The sequence below is a fragment of the Cyprinus carpio genome, chromosome A1, assembly GCF_018340385.1.
Source record: "Cyprinus carpio isolate SPL01 chromosome A1, ASM1834038v1, whole genome shotgun sequence".
Lineage (NCBI taxonomy): Eukaryota > Metazoa > Chordata > Actinopteri > Cypriniformes > Cyprinidae > Cyprinus > Cyprinus carpio.
The window spans coordinates 5,457,755-5,478,529 of record NC_056572.1 but is presented as its reverse complement, the minus strand read 5'-3'; the positions used below and the strand labels follow the sequence as shown (position 1 = coordinate 5,478,529).

Genomic DNA, 20,775 nt, shown 5'->3' with positions numbered 1-20,775 from the left:
GGACTCCATCGAGCAGAATCAAAGGCCTAAATCTGAAACAGATACTGGTGACTCAGAATGGTCCATGTCCGTTGTGGAAGGTCACACTTACATACACAGCAGCTACACCAAACCAAAGACTTCATCCTCCCAGATGCCTTTTTCACCCACACAATCTCCTAACCCACAGTATGCTGTTTCCAGTCAACCTGAACTCCCTAACGAATTCTCTCATGATTTGGACCCTTCGGCTTCAGAGTGTGATGAAACCAAGGGAGAGAGAACTTCTGTTGAGTTAGGGAGAGGAAGTAGTTTGAAATCAATTCGACCCCCGTCCATTGGCGATGATATCTTTGAGTCAAGGCCCAACTGGGAAGATTGTGTGGAGACACAGATGCAGAGAATCTCAGACAGCACTACCCCAGAACAAAGTAAAGGTACCTCTACTTGGCACTTGCCCCCCGTATTACTTCAAAATTTTAATCCATGCAAGTCTCTTTGTTTTTTATTTTTTATTTTTCTTGTTCTGTGTTGTCTGGTGTTTTGTGCTGTACTTTGTCTCATCTCAGTGATTTCTTGTGTGTATTTATGTGTTTATGTGTCATGTTTTGTGTCTTTTTATATCATGTTTTATTCATTTGCATATCAGTGTGAACATAAACTGAAATCTCAAGATTGATTACATTTATTTGCCAATAATACATTTTCCTGTGCAATGCATGCCCACTACTGCATGTTTGAATATTAGAAATAATATAAAACAACCATGACAACAGTAACTTTTTGTGTTAAAAGTTTTACACAAGGCATATATTATTTTAACAGATCTTTAATCACTGTGTAGTCCATACATTCATTCTTTTAAGACATATGTAAAACTACAATAACCTAGCTTCAGTTAGCCTTTTTTGTTGCCACCTTTAGAAGTTTAAATTATTTTTAAAGCAATTTATAAAGAGATAAAGACTTAACTCCACTCACATATTCATAATATCTCAAATGTATTTAGTGCACATCCCATAATACAGAGTCAGAAATAGTTCAATAATCCAAGTAGTTTATATAGCAGATAAAAAGGAGTTTGATGTTTGAAGTTTTTGTGTGTGTGTGTGTGTGTGTGTGTGTGTGTGTGTGTGTGTGTGTGTGTGTGTGTGTGTGTGTGTGTGTTTGAATGCATTTTATTAAGTATTAATGAAAAATACTTTGACTGATGTTGACAGTGGATTGGCATGATGATGCAGACAGAAAAGAAGAGACTTTGGCCATCATTGCTGACCTTCTAGGATTTAGCTGGACAGGTAAGTATGAAAAAAAAGGGTTTGAGGTAGTAAACAACCTAGGAACCTTTCAGAGCATCCTAGTAACCACATAACAGCATACTAAAAGCCACCCAGAATACCATAGCAACACCATAGCATCTGATCAGAAAACTCTAGCATCCTCACATTAAAACAACATGATGCAAATGCATAAGTGTATATGCTTCTTTTTTAACAACATATATGTATATATATATTTTTTTAGAGCTGGCCAAAGAGTTGGAGTTTAATGAAGATGAGATTCAGCGAGTGCGCACTGAAAAACCAAATTCACTACAAGAGCAGAGTCATGCTCTTTTACAGCACTGGGTAGAGAGAGAAGGAAAGCATGCAACTGGTAAATCCTGTTCTTATTTACTTGTTTTACAGTCCAAATGAAATCATAGAATGTGTAAAAGAACTCAAATGCCTAAAGTCTATTTCAAATAATAGATTCTGATTATGTTTCACATTCCACAGAAGATACGTTAATTAAAAGACTCACTAAAATAAATCGCATGGACATTGTCCATCTTATTGAGATTCAAATGAACAAGTCAATCCAGGAGCAAACCTCAAGAACATATGCCGAGATTGAAAGGACCCTGGACCACAGTGAAGGTAGGGCAATGATTTAAGCACGTTCTTGTTTTGCATATAGATCTAAAACACAAGATATAAATCCTAAAAACAAGCCATCAAGTCAAAGTCTTTATACTGTCAGAGTGAATGTTTTTGTCTTTTGTAGCTCTCTCCTCAGTCCAAGAGGATGGTGACAGTGTTCGTGTGGTGCAGAGAATGGAGACTTCACACAGGCATCCTCCAGCTGTGTCAGAAGAAGACTTATCTGTGGCCTCTCTCCTTGACATTCCCTCATGGGCTGAAACAATGGGAAATGTCCATTCAGAGAGCATTCATGGGGATATGATTGAAGAATTGGAGATCAACCAGTGAGTGATACATAGATTGACATACTTGAAATGACATTTAAAGCAATGTTTACATTATCAGAAACATTCAGTTAAACATTCAGTCTTCTGGTAGTACACCACCTGGCCATTTACTTTCCACTCTCAATGTCTCCTAGGGACAGCTTCACCAATCCATGGCTGTTTCAAGAGGTCAAAAAAGAATCCACAAAGGAAGACGCAGATGAAGAAGTAAGTTCATGGCATTGTGCATTTAAAACTTAATCAGAGGGTCATGTCCCAAATGTCTCAAGCCCAGTACAGACTGAACCCATGTTCATCACATGTGCTGTTTTGGTTTGTTGTTTGTCTCTCAATGGTTGTAAGTATCCCTTCAATATCATCTCTTTTCCCTTGTCATACTTTTCCATACCTCATATAATTTATCCCATAGGTTTCTGCAGAATCTGAGGAGGATAATCAAGCTCAGTGTGACGTTTCAGACCATGAAAATGTTTGTCTCTCTTCATCACCAATTAATGTGGAGACTCAGTCAGAATTCCACCAACAATCAACGAAGGCATCTCAGAATATCTTTGATTTCTGTCAGGTATCTATTGCAAGATGTTCTTCAGGTGAAAATTCAGTTGTTTTGTCAACAGTTGAACCTGAACACACAGTCCCCGACCTACTTCAAAACACTTCACCAGTAGTTAGTCAAGAAGAAACTCAGCTCCAAGAAGAAAATAATCAAGATGAAAGTTCTATGTGTCTTGATCAAGTGTCACCTGTATATGAAAAAAGTGATTTGGAAAGCAATGAAAAATCATTGGAGGCAAGTCTACTTGAATCTGATGAAACTTCAGACACCATGCAGTCTTCTCCATGTCATGAAAGCAAACCATCTGAAGTTGATATATCAGTTCCTGTAAGCAATCAAATAATAGGCCAAAGTATTAGTCCTTCATTTTCCCCTTATGCTCTTGTAAGGGAGGCTGATGAAACTGTCTCACACAGCGTTGAGGTGAATCCAAGTGTTTCAAGAGTGACTCCAGACCTCATTAAGGGCTCTCCAGAATCAGATCAGGTCTTTCTTACCCCAGAAATGCTTAGTGATTTGGATCCAGTGCCATCATTGCAAAGCCATATAGTAGTAGAACAAAATCATGTTGAATCCTCTCCTACAATTGACTCTGCATCACTGCAATCATCTAACCGTCATGGTATCACAGTTTTTATGTCCAAGAACAATGTAATACCAAAAGCACCCCACAGGCATCCTTCAGAGCCTGAAGTTGATCCTAGGATAGACCAACAAACTGATTCCCATGAACATGAACCACATCTGCAACTATTAGAGTCTCCAGAGCGAAAGCCAGAAAACATTAGGGTTCCATTGTGATGATCAGGAAGTCTGATTATTGTCCTGAGAGGGAAAAGTATGCACACAATTGGATTTAACCACTGAACCTCTCATCGATGACAGTCATGGATTAAGAAAGAATTGTTATCCCAATCTGAGACTGACCCATACATGTGGATTCAAAGCAACACTGTACAGCTGAGTGAATCTTCACCTTTCTGTAACTCCGACCTTAGTCCACAAACACCAGAAACAGTCATAACATGTCAGCATTTTGACTTCAGGGAGAAGTCTTCTGAACTTGGGTCAGCAACTGTTTCACAGGAGGCAGTGGTATCCAAAGGTTTAAGACGACTGCAGTCTGAGTCAATAATCTCTAGTGCAACCCAGCAGTCAGAAGAAATGCATTTTAACCGTTGTCTGTCAGAGTCCTCTGAACCCTTGATGCTCACTCTGAACATGAATCCAGCTCTTAATGAACCTGTTTCCCAGGAGGCAGGACTAACTCTGACACTCTCTCAAGATGACAGTGACAAGGCCTTAACCACCAAAGATTCCAAACAACTATTATCAGACTCAGTTATGTCTGGTGCAACATCCCAAAAATCAGAGAAAGAACACTCTGACCTTTGTCTTTCTGACTCTTCAGAACACTTGGTAATCAGCATGAATTCAGTGCTTGAGGAACTTAAGAAAACAGTTCAACCAGAACAGCCATTATCTGATAAAACTCTCAGCTCTGAGGTGAGTGTTTCGTTAATTCTTGATATATCCCAAGAGTCATTCACAGGAGAACTACAATCAACAGTTAAAGAAACATCAATTGAGTCACCCAAATCTAGTGAAAATGTGGAATTAGAAATCCCTGATGTACCAAAACCTGGCAAAGTTGAAAAACCAAAACACAAAGATTTACTAAGCATTGAAATGCTTAGTGATTTGGATCCAGTGCCATCATTGCAAAGCCATATAGTAGTAGAACAAAATCTTGTTGAATCCTCTTCTACAATTGACTCTGCATCACTGCAATCATCTACCTGTCATGAGATCACAGTTTTAAACCAAGAACAATGTAATACCAAAAGCACCCCACAGCATCCTTCAGAGCCTGAAGTTGATCCTAGGATAGACCAACAAACTGATTCCCATGAACATGAACCACATCTGCAACTATTAGAGTCTCCAGAGCGAAAGCCAGAAACATTAGGGTTCCATTGTGATGATCAGGAAGATGATTATTGTCCTGACGAGGGAAAAGTATGCACACAATTGGATTTAACCACTGAACCTCTCATCGATGACAGTCATGGCTTTAAGAAAGAATTGTTATCCCAATCTGAGACTGACCCATACATGTGGATTCAAAGCGAAACTGCACAGCTGAGTGAATCTTCACCTTTCTGTAACTCTGACCTTAGTCCACAAACACCAGAAACAGTCATAACATGTCAGCATTTTGACTTCAAGGAGAAGTCTTCTGAACTTGGGTCAGCAACTGTTTCACAGGAGGCAGTGGTATCCAAAGGTTTAAGACGACTGCAGTCTGAGTCAATAATCTCTAGTGCAACCCAGCAGTCAGAAGAAAAGCATTTTAACCGTTGTCTGTCAGAGTCCTCTGAACCCTTGATGCTCACTCTGAACATGAATCCAGCTCTTAATGAACCTGTTTCCCAGGAGGCAGGACTAACTCTGCCACTCTCTCAAGATGACAGTGACAAGGCCTTAACTACCAACGATTCCAAACGACTATTATCAGACTCAGTTATGTCTGGTGCAACATCCCAAAAATCAGAGGAAGAACACTCTGACCTTTGTCTTTCTGACTCTTCAGAACCCTTGGTAATCAGCATGAATTCAATGCTTGAGGAACTTAAGAAAACAGTTCAACCAGAACAGCCATTATCTGATAAAACTCTCAGTGTTTCATTAATTCTTGATGTATCCCAAGACTCATTCACAGGAGAACTACAGTCAACAGTTGAAGAAACATCAACTGAGTCACCCAAATCTAGTGAAAATGTGGAATTAGAAATCTCTGATGTACCAAAACCTGGCAAAGTTGAAAAACCAAAACACAAAGATTTACTAAGCGTTGATCAACAACATGATGACTCTGACCTTGAGGCTTTTTTCGACTGCAAACAGACCAACTCAGACAATTCTGAAGAAGACGAACCTCGGAAAGGCGCTATGGCACTGAGTAATGAAGTCTTAAGGTTGACTGTTTGTGAATTACAACAACAACCAAATATCAGAAGTCCCTCAGAATATATGCCATCCCAGGAGAACCCTCGTTGGTCAATCAGGTCATCAGACAGTGAAGAATTTGAGGATTCTCTCATCATCCACGAACCTAATGATGATGCAGAGGAGAAAGATGTTTACTTTCCATGTCAGCAGAAAAGTCTTGAATCTTCTATGCAAACTCCTCTGGAGCTCCCTCCTCGAGGAGGGGCTGAGTATAATGATGATGATGATCTGAGGAGGGTAAGCATCCTCAGCATGACCTCCCCTCTCCACCCATTCTTCTCTGAGCTACCCTAATTCTTTTCCTGCTGAATGAGTTTGCTGAAGGGATGGTGTTTGGTTAACATTAACATTTTCACTAATTAGGTGGATTTTAAAACCTGAAAACCTTTGCTTAAGCAACAAAAAAAAAAAACATGATCATGTCACATTCATGCCTTAACACCATCAAAATTGCTGTCATCTTCTTCAAATATTGCTGATGCATGTACTACATTTATGACATTGTAAGGTCATACACTAAATATGCAGGATTTTTTAAGTAAGGAATAACTATATCATAATATATGTACAATTAAGAGTTGTTTTTTATTTTTCATAGATATTTATACTAACAACTAAGCAACTGGTTGCTTTTGGTTTTGAAGTAACTTTCTTACCACACAATTGTTTTATACAAGAAACCTGTTAAAAAAAGAATTGGCATTTGTCTTATTGATATTTGATTGTCAGATTCTAGTTTAGTCTTATTTTAGCAGAGGGGGCAGCATTGCATTTGTCGAATGTATGTATTTTTACGTTTTAGACATTTCTGTCTTATATTATTGCATGATTTTTCATACATACTGCGTGGTTAGAAGATTGACGAGGCATTAGGTGTGCTGTCAGATAGCTCTGATGAGGATGCGCTGACCACCAGAGTTGTCCGAAGGAGAGTAATTATTCAGGTATATCTGTGACTGAAGATTGCTTGCTCCATTTTGGAGGTTCAGTGTGAAAGATATTGTGGTGTTTCTTAACATACATTTGGTGCATAACTTTTGCCTAGGCTTACTAAATAACCTATTACCAAAATGCTTTGTGATGGTTTTTCATGCAACTTTAAGATTTATTTCGGAAACTGACTCGATTTTAAAATCCTGCATTTTCAGCTGTGACTTAACCTCCCTGCTTCTCAATGGTTTGTATTAGTTGTCCATTTTAAACTAAGAAAACATCCTATATAGTATATTTCTAGAGTTATTGACCCTTGATCACCCTAAAATGGACAACTTCTACAGGAAGTGTACGCCTTTCTATATTGGATGAATATTTTCAATATTATTTCTTTATTCTTCTTCTTATGCTAACCCTAACCTTTATCCAAGCTGGGGCAGCTGTTTCCCGTTATGGTAAACACTGCTTTAGCCATTGACATGTATTGATTAAGTGTCTGATTTCTTCTACAGGGTGATGATGTTCCAGATGTTCCTCCAGAGTCGGTAACAGAAGAGCAGTACACAGATGCACAGGGAAACTTGGTTGTGAAGAAGGTAAATATCTAAGATTTGCAGTATTCGTGCATCCATTCATCCATCCTTTAATCCAGCCATCTATCCATTCACCATTAAATCCATCCATCTACCCTTTATCCATCTTGTAGTCCATCCTTCCTTTAATCCATCCATCTTTGGAAACACTTTTTGATAGTCCACTTCTGGAGTTTCTACCAACTATATGTAACTTTGCAATTACGTCAACTAACAGTCATCCATCCTTTCATTCATTCACCCTGTCATCCATCCAACTAACCAATACATCATTTCCAATCAGACTTGTTTACCTCGCTCTCTCACCTTCTCAGGTGACCAGGAAGGTCATTCGACGATGTGTGTCATCTGATGGGGTGGAGACAGAGCAGGGGAGGGTAGAGGGCTCCGCCCAGCAGCCTTTCAGCGTGGCACGGGGGGACGGATACTCGAAAGTAATAAAGAGGACAGTACTGAAGAGTGAAGGACATCAGACAGAGGTGTGTAATGCTTTGCTTACTTAATCATGTAATGAAATTAATGAAACTAAATCAGCTTAATTTGTATTTAATGTAATCTCAAAGATATGGGCATTTTAAAAGTTTTGCTTATTTCAGGTGACTTTCCATGAGGAAGACCACATGTTAGCTTCAAAGGGGGAATCTGCTGTAGGCCAAGAGGTCAAACAGGTGGTCCGGACGACAATGCTACATGGAGAACAGCTGGAAAAGCATGAGGGAGATCCTTTCCTCACCACAGACCTGCCCTCTGCCCGGGATGACTTCACCAAGGTGAGCTGCCAATCACAGCAGTCATTCCTGACATTTTTACAACATCAGATTTTACATTCTATAATTACCACTGTCGTAGCATTATGCCCATAATATTTATTTATTCTAGCCAAAAGTTCTATCATAGTTTGTTCCAATTTATCACCTTGATATGTTACACACATCTGTTCTGACTATTGTAATATAATTTTAAATCAGACTGACAGAAGAAAAGACTAAAAGTACAAATTGTTTACATTTCTAGGATGGTGACTGGATGCCTAAATTAAACATGATTTCACTACATTGCATGTGATTACAATGTTTATTGTGAATTCATGCCTACTGTTTAAAATATAGTATTACAGCATTCATGATCATCTTGGAAATAAAGATGGTTGTTTTACTTTTTATCAAATTTTGTGTCAAAATATTAATATTAATCATTCATAAGAGATGATAATAATCCAGTAAAGTCAAGTGTATTGCATCATGTTATACATTATTCTTTGCAAATGTTGGTCATCCTAGTACTCCATGCAAACAGAACACTCACATGCTGCAGAAGTACTACTGATAAAATAGTGCTATTCTATTTTGAACATAGCCATGAATATTTAAGGCATCCTCTGCAGTATGGTCCTACATACCCAAATAGTTACTCTTTTTCATCAGGGTTCATTTACTGTTAATGTAGTGTGTGCCTCATTCCCTCAGGCTCTAAGCTACTTTGGAGGTTTTAGGAAGGTGCAGATCCCTCAAGTGGTAGAACAGGAAATACAGCAGCCTGATGGATCTGTGATCAGGAGGTTTGAGAGACAGGCATGGTGTTTGTGTGCATATTAGTGTGACAGTGTGCATATAAGGGGCAAGTAAAAGGGGAAAAAAATATTTACACTATGTTCAAAAAGTGTAGTGTCAGTTAGAAGTTTATGTTTTAAAAGAAGTCTCGTATGCTCACCAAGGATGCATTTATTTGATGAAACATACAGTAAAAGCATTAATATTGTGAAATACTATTGCAATTTAAAATCACACTGAAATGCTGATTTAGTGCTCAAGAAACATTTATTATTGTCAGTTGAAAACAGCTGTGCTGCTTAATAAGTCCAGGATTCTTTTATGTATAGAATATTCAAAAGAACAGAATTAGTTGAATTAGAATTTTATATATATATATATATATATATATATATATATATATATATATATATATTTATATTTATATATATATATATATATACATAGTGTTGGGGAAGGTTACTTTTAAAAATAATGCATTACAATATTGCGTTACTCCCTAAAAAAGTAACTTAAGTTACTTAGTTACTTTTTATGGAAAGTAACGTGTTACGTTACTTTTGCATTATTTTTTCAATCTGGGCAGGGATTGCAGGTTTGCATTACATCTGTTTTTTGTTTTGTTTTTTGCAAGTGAGATTAATGCATTAATCTCATTAATTAATGCTAGTTCGCATTTATTCTAGAACTACAGTGACATCTTACGATTTCTCTCAACATGGAGACAATCAATAAATGGGAAAAAAGTAACTGGCGTATGAAAAAGTAACTCAGATATTTTCTTGTAAATTAAAAAGTAATGCGTTACTTTACTAGTTACTGATTACAGTACGTATTACTACTTGTATACTGTATATATATACTATATAATATCTGATTACAGTACGTATTACTACAGTATACAACAATTCTAAAAAACTATTTACTTTTAGCAAGTAAAAGGATGCATTTAATTAATCAAAAGTTACAGTAAACCATTGTACATATTTTATACTATGGTTTACTGTAACTTTTGATTAATCAAATGCATCCTTTTACTTGCTAAAAATAAAATTGTTTTTTAGAATTTCTATGTTTGGCAGTGATGTATGTATATTTATTAACAAAGCATGTCTTTACATTTTATTTTTCTCTAATAAAATGTTTTCTTCCTCTCTCCTATCAGAAATCTGAATTTACACTTTAAAAAGTACTATGGTATTTTCAAGGTTTTTTTTGGGGGGGTGGGGTTCTCTTGAAACCTTCTGGAAGGACAGAAAGCATTGATTTCTGCCCTCTCTTTCTTTTCATCTCACTCACAGAACGAGGATGCAGAAGTCTAGAACCCACAGGAGGTCAGTAGTGAAGGATGCTGGTGGACAGAAGCGGGTGTGCGTGGAGCAGATAGACGGTCGGTCTGAGCCCCATGACAACCTACAGCATCACCTGCATCACCTCATTCACCACTTCTGTGCCCAAAACGACTGAGAGGAAGAGAGGGAGGAAGCTGAAGAGAAGTCCGAGTGATGGTTTCCCCTTCATTTTCCTCTCCCTATCTGCATCGCTCCTGTCTTTGAGCCTGTCTGCCCTCCTAACCACTCCCATGCACCATGCTCATGCAATCCCAGAGTGCACTTCACTCCTGCCACTTCCAGTCTTCCTGTCCAGTCAAACTGGATGTTCGCCCAGTTTAAGTCAACAGACAATATTTTCTCTCTCCTTTTTTTCCCAGTTTACCATAAGTGTTTATCTGTTTGTCTTTCATTGTGGCCAACTGGTATTCTTTCCTTTCCTTTCCTTTCCTTTCCTTTCCTTTCCTTTCCTTTCCTTTCCTTTCCTTTCCTTTCCTTTCCTTTCCTTTCCTAATCCCTCAATTATAATACAAATGAAATAATGAACACAAACAAAATAAATCACAATAACCAAAAAGGTTTTTATCAAAACAGAAAAAAAAGTCCTGGTTGTTCATACTCAGAACATTTAAGCTTGAACTAACAGAACCTGTACTGCACTGCCTACCACAACTTTTGAATATCGTTGCATTATATCGCCACATCATGACATGCTCTTTTGATCTCAACAGTTGAGATGTCTGAAAACTTCTTGCCTTCTTTATCAGCTGTTGGGGTATTGTGTGTCTGTGTATTCTGTCCATGGAGAGTATATATAATATGCATTTTTAAAATGACAGTAGATCACATTAGCCACCTGTAAGGATATTAGCAGGCATGCTTAGCTAGCAGCAGTCACTTATTAATAACACACTCTTTCTATGGTTAGACGACTGTCTTATTTCGTCTCACCCCTCTCTTTGTGTCTGTGATCTGTAGCAGTTCTATCATCATCATCCTTATCATCACATTTCAGTAGAGCTTTTTGTTGCAATAGAACACATTAATATGCGGCTTATGGTTTTAAACTTAATTTAGTAGGCATTTAAAGAGGGACTCAGGAAGCAAAGGTGGAATCAAATTCAAGTGATCAGTTAAGTTATGCATATGATTCTATTTTTAACTTTCTAAATGTATTATTTTCTTTGAGTATGTGTGTTTGACTGTTTATTAAAAAAATTTGTTTTTTTATTTTCAAATTATATTAATTTTGTTCTGTACATAGTAATCAAAATATCAGTATGTGTTGAGGAATCTTGCTTTGAGGTATTTATAATGGTGAATGCTTTTAAAATATGTTACTGGTTTCGGAAGTGAGCATAAGGGATGTATGTTTTTTTTTTCTTGAAGAGTGTTTTATTTTGATGTATTTCATTTAGATACTTTGTGTGTGTCATGAAACATAAGTGGGAATATTTTCTTTATGGTTCAAATATAAGGTTGGCTTCAGTTCAGAATGTTGGGAAGTTGTAATATTCAAATGACTTTTCCTTTTTAAATGCAGATTAATACAGCGGTGTTAGCAGAGGTTGTTTTTTCCTGCTGATCTGAGGCCAGCTATGCTTTTTCCCTCCTTATAATAATTCGGTTTTGGGAAACTGGCCCTGGATCAGCATTAAAAAGTCATCCTCTAAACTGAGCAATGTCATTAAGTTGAACACTGCTACTACTTTCACTGTGACTGGCCCACGTTTGATTTACTGAATCCGCATTCTATGTCTGTGGAGATAAGAATATGCATATATATATAGTACATAAATATCTATCCTTAAAGGCATGTATTAGTTTACTATATGACTTTTAAAAAAGACATTTAAACACTATACCTTGGATGCAGTGTGTGTATATGGCTGAACGAGAATAAAAGTGTATAAGTGTCACGTTATGGTCATTGTTTTATGGTCGTGTTTGAAAAGAAAATTGAAACATGACATCATGCATACAGTACATATCACACATTTATTGAATTTTTTATTAAATATGTTGATTTGCTAGCGCCACCATGGCAACAAATTATGTAGTTCACATCCTCATATTGGCATTGAGGTTCTGTAAGTATCAGCAGAGGAAATGTCTTTAAGAAGAGAAAAGGGAGCATGGAGAAAATGGAAAGCATGGTGTTGGCATAGTCCAGTAGTGGTGAGGTTTTTCCTCAAGGAAGACCGTTCCATTGCGACATCACCTTCTTTGACATCAGCTTCCAATTGAGTGGCGCACAGACACTGAGTCGCCACTAAGGGCAGTGTGCACGCTTGTAAATCAGGCTCGGTTTACTTTCGCTCTTCTTGCCATGAGCGAAAATAATGTCAGGATAAATAAAAAGCACAAATATGTGTAAAAATGATACATGTAGTTTCTCATAAGCTACTTATATTTCTTTTTCTCATACAGCCATGATATAAAGTCAAAGGATCATATTTTTACAGCCACTCGATATAGGAAAATTAAGCTACATAGATCTGAAGGTAGGGTAGGGTGATACTTCTAGATATGTTGGGTCATGATGATAAACGCTGTCATCATTACAATATAAGAGCCTTATGATATTGAAAGAAATACACAATTTGATAAGGAAACCATGAATTACACAACATAAACAAGAGCAAAAAAAAAAAAAAAAAAACAGCATGGTCATTCAAAAAATGCATTACCCTATGCTTGTCAATGTTTGATGTATCATATGCTACATTCTCTTCGATATCTGTTTTTTTTCTCATATTCTATGACATAAAGATAAACTACAGTCCATATTAGTATTCTGCAGTTCTCTTAAATGAAGTAAAGTAAATCAGCCAAACATTGTAAGCTAGCAAATATAAACAAAGCTTTTTGACAGCATTTATTAATATATATTTTTTTAATTTTTTTTATGTTTTTGTCTTAATTTATTTATATTTATTCATTTCTTAAAGTTTTTTAAACAAAGCTTTTTGACAGCATTTATTAATATATATTTTTTTAAATCACGACATATGTGCATCACCAGAACAATAGCAAGCTCAATATTAACATTCTTATCTTTCAAAATTTGATATATTGCACACACATAAATAGACATAAAAATACAGTACAGACTTGGGGAAAGGTGATTATCTTTACATATCTATACATTTAAAATGCATACCAAAACAGCTTAAAAAATGAAACCGAAAAGAAAATGTTAAAAATACACTCCTTTTAATACTGTCCATATATGCGAATGGCCCACAGGTTTTGGTGTAAGTGATGACCTCCGGAATTCTCTTGTCCATGTGTGGTAATATGTAAACGACCCTCGAGCGGGAGGGGAGAGGGGCGCGGTTGTTGGAAAGCAGGTGTGGCTTAGGAGACACACCTCCAGCTTGACTGACAGACAGTTGGGTTTTTGCTGATGGTTTCTCCTCCGTTGGAAAAAACTGAAGCCTAATATTCCATTAACTACAAAATATACACACAAACAAACACATCAGTAACATTTAGAAATAAGCAAGATATTAAATTAGAATGAACAAATTCCACTAAATTATGAAGTCATTTTAAAGTAATGTATCCTTTTGACCAAATTTCTTCATTCAGCACAACTAAGCCACTAGGAATAATAACACGTTATAACATATCATTCTCAGGCCATTATTTCAAATATACACTACCATTAAAAGTTTGGGGTTGGTAAGATCTTTTACAAATGTTTTTAATTATTACATTTATTTTTTTGACAAAGAAACAGTAATATTGTGTACATTATTATTGCAAATTAAAATAACTGCTTTCTATTTTAATATATTTTAAAATGTATTTGTTTTATTCCGGTAATGCAAAGCTGAATTATCAGCAGGGGTTACTCTGGTTGTCAGTGTCACATGATCCTTCAGAAATAATTCTAATATGCAGATTTGGTGCTCAACAAACTTTTCTTATTATTCTCAACATTGAAAACAGTTGTCCGGCTTTTTATTTTTGTAGAAATCGTGATCATTTGTTTTCAAGATTCTTTGATGCATAGAAGGATCAAAAGAACAGCATTTATTTAAAACAGAAATCTTTTACAGTCACTTATGATCAATTTGCATCCTCAAAATGCATCTTTACTGAATAAAACTGAAGTATAAGTATTTGAAATGTTGGCTTTCTTGAGAGGTCAGACTGCACAGAAACGTTTTCAAATTAAATGATAAAAAGCTTTTCATGCATTTTCCTTTGAATGACCCTTTTGTGATCAATATCATTATCATATAAATTAAACAGTAGAGATGCTCTATGAATCTTACTTGATGGGCACGCTGGGGGCTCCAGAGCGATGGAAGTGTATGTTTAGCCACTTGCCATCTCGACGGTGCCAGACACGGGTCTCCTCTGACTGCATGGTGCGTGGCATCCCACTGCCATCCATGTATTGGGTCAGACGGATGTACGCAATACATGCCGCATCCTCTCCGATCAGGTGCACATGGGGGTTCAGCAAGATAGTGTGTACAGGTTTATTACCTTTGGAAAGTGCTAAAGGAGATGACAGAAATACAGCGATCAAAATACAGTTGTAATACAAAGCTCATCAAGATTGAAATGTTCTGGATCTAAATACCGTTCTCAAAGTAGAACCGGTGGAAGTCATGCCCCTCCACCAGATTTCCCAAAGCTTCAGGCTCAAAGGAAGTAAGGCCAGGATCGCAAATCTTTCTGTGAGAAAAAGAGTAGAAAGTAAAGCTAAAAGTCTTAATTTGTGTGCAGACATTAGTCCAAAAGCATTCAAATTAGTCCAAAAGCATCTGAAGCTGTTATATAGTGAGGCTTGGTTTTAAATATAGATGGAGCAGACCATTAAATATAATCTCAGTAATCAAGAGAAAATAAAAGCAATGCATTAGTGTTCTTAAGAGGGGCTGCGGTTGTCATGGCGACAGATTTGTGCATCCACTCACGCATAAGCCTCAAAGTCTCCGTTGTTGATGGATTCAATCAGCTGTTCGGTCACCTTTATGATCTCCTGCTTTCGAGCTGAAACACACAGAGATGTCTAGCGTGTGAGTCAGACACCCTCACGGCATGAGAATCAAAATGATTAATCAACATCCCAACTCATTTCTGAATTTATGCAATCCACAAAATGCAAACCTTTGTTTAGAAAGCACCAGACAAAATTGGCAGTGCAACTTTAGAGCTTCTGTCTTTGCAGGTACTAGTTAGCTTCAGGGATGGGCGATATATAGAATACTTGCAATGAATCATGAATACCATAATTATTGCTTTTTATTTGGCCATTATGTTTCAGAGAGTTTGTGATTAGAATCCTTTCTACACTCTCAGAAAAACAAGGTACAAAGCTGTCACTGAGACTGTACCCTAAGGTACAAAATCTAAAAGGTACATCTGTTTACATTATTTATCCCTAAATGATACAAATGTGTACCTTAAATATACATATTACTACTTTAAAAGTACATATTAGTACCTAAAGCGTATATATTAGCAGCTAAAGTGTAAATAATTTTATTTTTGTACTTTTTTTCTGAGAGTATTTTTTTATGAATATGAGAGTGTTTTAATGGCGTTCTGATTTAAACTTCACTAACGTTCAGTAATGTACAAAAATGTTGACAGAGATGATAAGTTTGATTCATTGCAATGAATCAGATCAAACTGCACATTTCAGTGATTCGAAACTGATTCAACGATTCTTTTGCGTCAGTCATGTTCACTGAAGTTCCTGAATGGCATAAAAAATGCAGGTAATGATGCATTTAAATAAAATATACATTTTCTTGTGTTTATATAGTGAAAAACAGTGTGGGAAAACCTGCCTATTTAAGTAAAAAAAAAAAAAAAAAAAACTACCAAACTCCATCCTCCAAGCCATTTCAGAATGAATACGTACTGTAAATATTGAGATTTATTGATTTTTTTATAAGATTTTATAAAAGGTTATATCGCCCAGCCCTAAATGGCTTCCACAGAGGTTGTGTGAATTTTATATAATGACTATGCACAATCTAGTAGTAGTTGTTTTGTTTACTGTACTATTAACAAGAGGCAATTTTGACACTTGATAAACAAAGGGCACCCAAAAGAACTCCTAGTGCTCTACGATGAGTTTCAGAATGAGTAGTGTTTACTGGTGGAAAATCACAGGCAACACTTTCATTCAAAGTATTAAAGTTTAAATTTACCTTTATTGATAACTTGGCAAGCTAAGGGACAGTAAAGAGATGGCTCATAATTGGTCAAAAAGGCAATTTCTTATGAAAGCACCAAATAAAACTAGTGCAATGTATCTACGTCTACTGATGATGACATAATAACTCCAGCCCACCGGGCAAAAAGACGTTAAATGTACTTTGTACTTTTAATATTTAACAGTTCATTTCATGTGAAATATTAATTATTTCATTAAATCACTCATTCTCCAGCACTGAGTTTATGGTGTCTGCAAATTAATAGATAAAAAGAAAAGAAAAAAAGGAATGGATACGTCTGCTAGCTGATGTCTTTCGCCCGGAAGGCACTGAATGACAAATGAGATGGAAAAGGGTTTGTGGCTTTCAAATGAGAAAAAGAGGACTTTACTTTTCTTCAGAAAAGCATTCCATCTAATGCTTGATTTCTCTTACAATGAACATGCTTTGTAACATGGGGCCTTTTTTCAACATCATTTTCATTATTCAGCATAATGTCGCTGTTGGCATCATTCTCCTCCGTGTTTCATAAGATATCAGTGTTTTTTGTTTAAAAGTCATGGCAAAAAAATTACAACAATAAAAGAATCAAGGCTGTCAATTCCACTGTTAAAATCTGATTAATTAAAGTATTAAAATTTAACATTAATTTCTAAATCCAGTTGTCATATCTCAAATCGAAGCTTTCAGAATAATGTAATGTCTTTGAATTATATTTTTTTTTTCTGATAATATATTTACACATACATTTACTGCAGTTTATTTGATTAACAAATCCACGTATGTAATTCAATTCATATTTTTAATCTATTGACAGCCCTAAAAACAACAAATATTTTTTCATCATGTGAAACACAGAATTTAGACAAAATGCATGGTCATGTGAACATAAAGTGCAAACAGAATCTGACGTTGAAAAACAGCGTATTGTCCTTTCAATACTGGTTTGGGTTCATTCCATATTACTGAGCTTAAACAAATCCAAAATGATTCTATTTGTTTGAAAATACACAAATAAATCTACATTTTTTTTGGTTGGATTGGTGGGAAGGGGGGGAGAGATACTAAACAGAAGGAGCAAACATCAGGCTCTCAGGCATGGAGCAGGATGGGATACCGGAGCAAGTACACTCCTAGTGCAGTGGATCTCTCCGTTTTAGGAATGTTGGGTGCAATACAGGATTATGCAGAATCTAGTCCTAGGACACAGGGGTAAAAGGTCAACTGAACAGTCTTTTCAGTAAGAAAACGTTAGTTAGTGGTGCAACCGGAAGGCCTCAAGCACCTATAGAGAGCTAAAAGGCAGTCAGGTGTTTTTCTGGCGAGAATGAAGAGTGCTAAAAGCAAAAGAAGGGAGAGAATTTGAAACAGTGAGAGGGTGTCTTTTCAAGAAGGGCACATTTCAAAGAACGTTCTGGTACTTACACATTAAAACCTGATTTCCCATTTACTTGAGCATCCCTCTATTGATTCAGAGATTTGCTTTTAATCCATCAAGCCTTTCTAACACATGCTGCACGCATCTATGTCTCCCTCTCCTTCATAGACTGGAGTTTTTTTCTTGAAAACCACACTGACAAAACATTTTTTAAAGCTAATCTAAATTAGAATTTGATGTTTTATTTTTTTCTATTATTTCTATGTTTTATTTTTATTTTATTTGATGATTTTCTTGGCCTTAAATGCACAGTCCGTGAAGAATAGGCAGACACAAACGTGTGTCTGATAGAAGCAGCTGGATGGATTAAAACATTCGGAGAACTGATGAGGAATGAAGTTTGGAGTTGTAAATTTAAAAAATATTCTTAAAAGGGCAGATTTGAGTTGTTGAGGGGCCTCTCTTTTTTACAAGAGGGGTTCGAAGCATTTGAACGACGTTAGGGGAGGACGGGGTGATTTTGTCTCCTGCCCATTACAGACTTACTCTGCACCGAAGAGTTGGGCGCCTGCTCGGGCTCGGAGTTTTGCGGGCGGCCCGCGGGTTGCCAGATTGAATTAATGCTGAGGTTTCCAAAGCGCCTGGCTGTACATTGAACCAATGAGAGGAAGAAACAACAGGAGCAGGACAAACGAAAAAGAAGACATTTCAAATAGCACACTCGACAAGAAATACTGAAACAGACACCCTTACGCGGGGAAACGAACGAAGGATGAAAGGGAGAATGGCAGCAACGGGCAGAACAAATTTGGTGGGGAAAATAAACAAGAAAGAGTGTACATATGACTGAGGAGAAGCACAGATGGAAGAAATATTGAGGAGGGAAAACAGCAACAAACGGCACGTCAGGGAGAAGCCAAGCTTTACCTTTAATGTCCTCATCTTCGATGGTTGTGTTGGCACTCTCTGTAGACTCCTAGGGAAATATAAAAGAATACTTGTGAATCACTTTTAGACTGAGTTTGATTCACCACTGCTAACAGGAATGAGTCATATTACCTTGTTTCTGTCCACTGGGTTGTGGATCACGGTAGTTTGTGGCTCCTGAAAGAGTGAAAAGGAGTGAAAAAAAGATTATTATTTGTATATGAAAAAGAAGCTTGATACAGCATAATGGCATATAATGGCTGAGCACCAGACACAACATGCATGGAACTGCAAATGACTTTGTTTTCAGGCATTAAAGAAAAAAATATAAAAACACACTACTAAATAAATCCAAATGGCAAAACGAGGCCATCACAACAGAGTCTCATTATTCGCATGTGCCTGATAATGCAGTCTTGATAATAAGAAATGTTTCTTGAGCACCAAATAAGCATATTATGATCATTATGAATAATATCATATTATGAATGAAGTCTGAAGGATCATGTGGGATAATATTACTGTTTTTACTGTATTTTGATCAAATAAATGCAGCCTTGATAAGCATAAGAGACTTAATTCAAAACCATAAAAAATACTTAATTATTATTAGTAGACAGTATTGTACGCTCAACATGCATACAGTGCAATTTTTTATATCAGTGAAAACAACATATATTACTATATAACATATATTACTGTATACATGTTTTAAATCTATTGCTTGCAATATATCTGATTGCTGTTTGATTTATGGAAATTACTAAATAAATCACTAGAAATTCTACAGATTTTGGATCAGTTCTCTCTTGTAATATAATATATTCTTTCTTTAAAACAAAGAAGCTGTGGATCACTGCTATGAGGTGATCCCTAGGTCACTCACACACACACACACTGACAGATACAATGTAATTAATCAGCCTGGTGGTCTTTGAGCAGGACTGAGCGGAACTGATGATGTCTTGTCTAATCACCACCAGATTAGAGAAGATTACATACACACACTTGTCATCTAAGAAACATCACCCAGTGTGCATGTGTGTCAGAGAGAGAGAGAGAAACAGTCTATGTGTGTCAGTATGAGTGCGTCATAGTGTCATCAGTCTGAGAGACTGTGCATATCTGACTGTTTATGTGCATATCTGCATCATTATGGAAGGCAAACAATGTCAAGCTACACACAGCAATGAGCTCCAAGCATACGACCCTATCAAAGCAATGCTAACAAGACAGGGACTTAAAAAGATTCACTCCAAGTACTTGAATTATGCATCTGTCAGAGAAAGACACTCTGATTCAACAAGATTTGAAGGGGTCATATGATGTGATTTCAATTTCTCCTTTTTCTTTGGAGTGTTACAAGCTCTTGGTGCATGAAGAAGATCTGTAAAGTTGCAAAGACTAAAGGGATAAATCCAAAGAGATATTCTTTATCAAAGTTAAGACTCTGCCAGGCCCCCCTAAAATGGCTCATTCAAAAACACCCTCACATATCTACGTCTCTATGTGGAAATATTTGCGTAAAGCCACCCAAATGTTCATGCAAAGAAAGAAGGCGTGGTAAAACTAAGGAAATTATGAACTGTCTTTACATTTATTTTGAAAGATGAAGCTTGCGATTATGGAAAGGGGAATTTCCAAAGAGTGCTTGCGGGTTTCAGTCAATCAAGCACTGGGTCAGTTGGCCAATCAGAGCAGACTGCGCTTGTCAGAAGGAGGGACTTTGTAGAAAACGATGTGTTTGAGAGAGGTGGGGCATAAAGGACCAACAATAATGTACAGCATTTATAAAAGAATGTGTTTTTTGAACATTAAAGCATGTCAACATTCTGTTACACCAAATACACAAAATAATGATCTTTAAAAAAGCATCATATGACCCCTTTAAATTTAAACAAATGGGATATTCAAATGTGCAAAAATAGTAGACTAACGGCAATACACCATGATTGTGCAATCAAAACCACAAGTGTTATATGGATTTTGTGCTTGAAATGGCATAAAACTATATAATTACAAAACATCAAGTAGCAGCAGTCGCTTTTGATGTTTCAAAGACAATTTGGTTGAATAC

The 20,775-nt window shown here is 36.6% G+C and overlaps 2 protein-coding genes across 8 annotated transcripts in view; one reads left to right on the top strand and one right to left on the bottom strand.

Annotated features, from left to right (window-relative positions):
* Nucleotides 1-12,129, top strand: part of LOC109052457 (ankyrin-2-like) — a 67,897-nt gene extending 55,768 nt beyond the window's left edge. The window contains exons 36-46 of the mRNA XM_042766235.1: nucleotides 1,200-1,277; nucleotides 1,504-1,635; nucleotides 1,758-1,898; nucleotides 2,026-2,227; nucleotides 2,365-2,437; nucleotides 2,640-3,575; nucleotides 3,672-6,035; nucleotides 7,244-7,327; nucleotides 7,639-7,803; nucleotides 7,921-8,094; nucleotides 10,176-12,129. Of these exons, the coding sequence (XP_042622169.1) occupies nucleotides 1,200-1,277; nucleotides 1,504-1,635; nucleotides 1,758-1,898; nucleotides 2,026-2,227; nucleotides 2,365-2,437; nucleotides 2,640-3,575; nucleotides 3,672-6,035; nucleotides 7,244-7,327; nucleotides 7,639-7,803; nucleotides 7,921-8,094; nucleotides 10,176-10,196 (4,370 nt within the window). The 3' untranslated portion in view covers nucleotides 10,197-12,129. The remainder of the gene's footprint in view (nucleotides 1-1,199; nucleotides 1,278-1,503; nucleotides 1,636-1,757; nucleotides 1,899-2,025; nucleotides 2,228-2,364; nucleotides 2,438-2,639; nucleotides 3,576-3,671; nucleotides 6,036-7,243; nucleotides 7,328-7,638; nucleotides 7,804-7,920; nucleotides 8,095-10,175) is intronic.
* A 1,332-nt stretch (nucleotides 12,130-13,461) lies between these two features.
* Nucleotides 13,462-20,775, bottom strand: part of LOC109100816 (calcium/calmodulin-dependent protein kinase type II delta 2 chain) — a 34,883-nt gene continuing 27,569 nt past the window's right edge. For 2 of the 7 annotated variants that reach the window (XM_042723014.1, XM_042722938.1), the window contains exons 15-22: nucleotides 18,831-18,875; nucleotides 18,699-18,747; nucleotides 18,318-18,416; nucleotides 16,388-16,408; nucleotides 15,143-15,218; nucleotides 14,806-14,900; nucleotides 14,492-14,720; nucleotides 13,462-13,661 (exon numbers count right to left, since the gene is read on the bottom strand). In XM_042723014.1, coding sequence (XP_042578948.1) covers nucleotides 13,658-13,661; nucleotides 14,492-14,720; nucleotides 14,806-14,900; nucleotides 15,143-15,218; nucleotides 16,388-16,408; nucleotides 18,318-18,416; nucleotides 18,699-18,747; nucleotides 18,831-18,875 — 618 coding nt within the window. In that variant the 3' untranslated portion in view covers nucleotides 13,462-13,657. Of the gene's footprint in view, nucleotides 13,662-14,487; nucleotides 14,721-14,805; nucleotides 14,901-15,142; nucleotides 15,219-16,387; nucleotides 16,409-18,317; nucleotides 18,417-18,698; nucleotides 18,748-18,830; nucleotides 18,876-20,775 lie in introns of those variants that run through there. The other 5 variants (XM_042723226.1, XM_042723151.1, XM_042723044.1 and 2 more) reach the window with 4 other exon arrangements.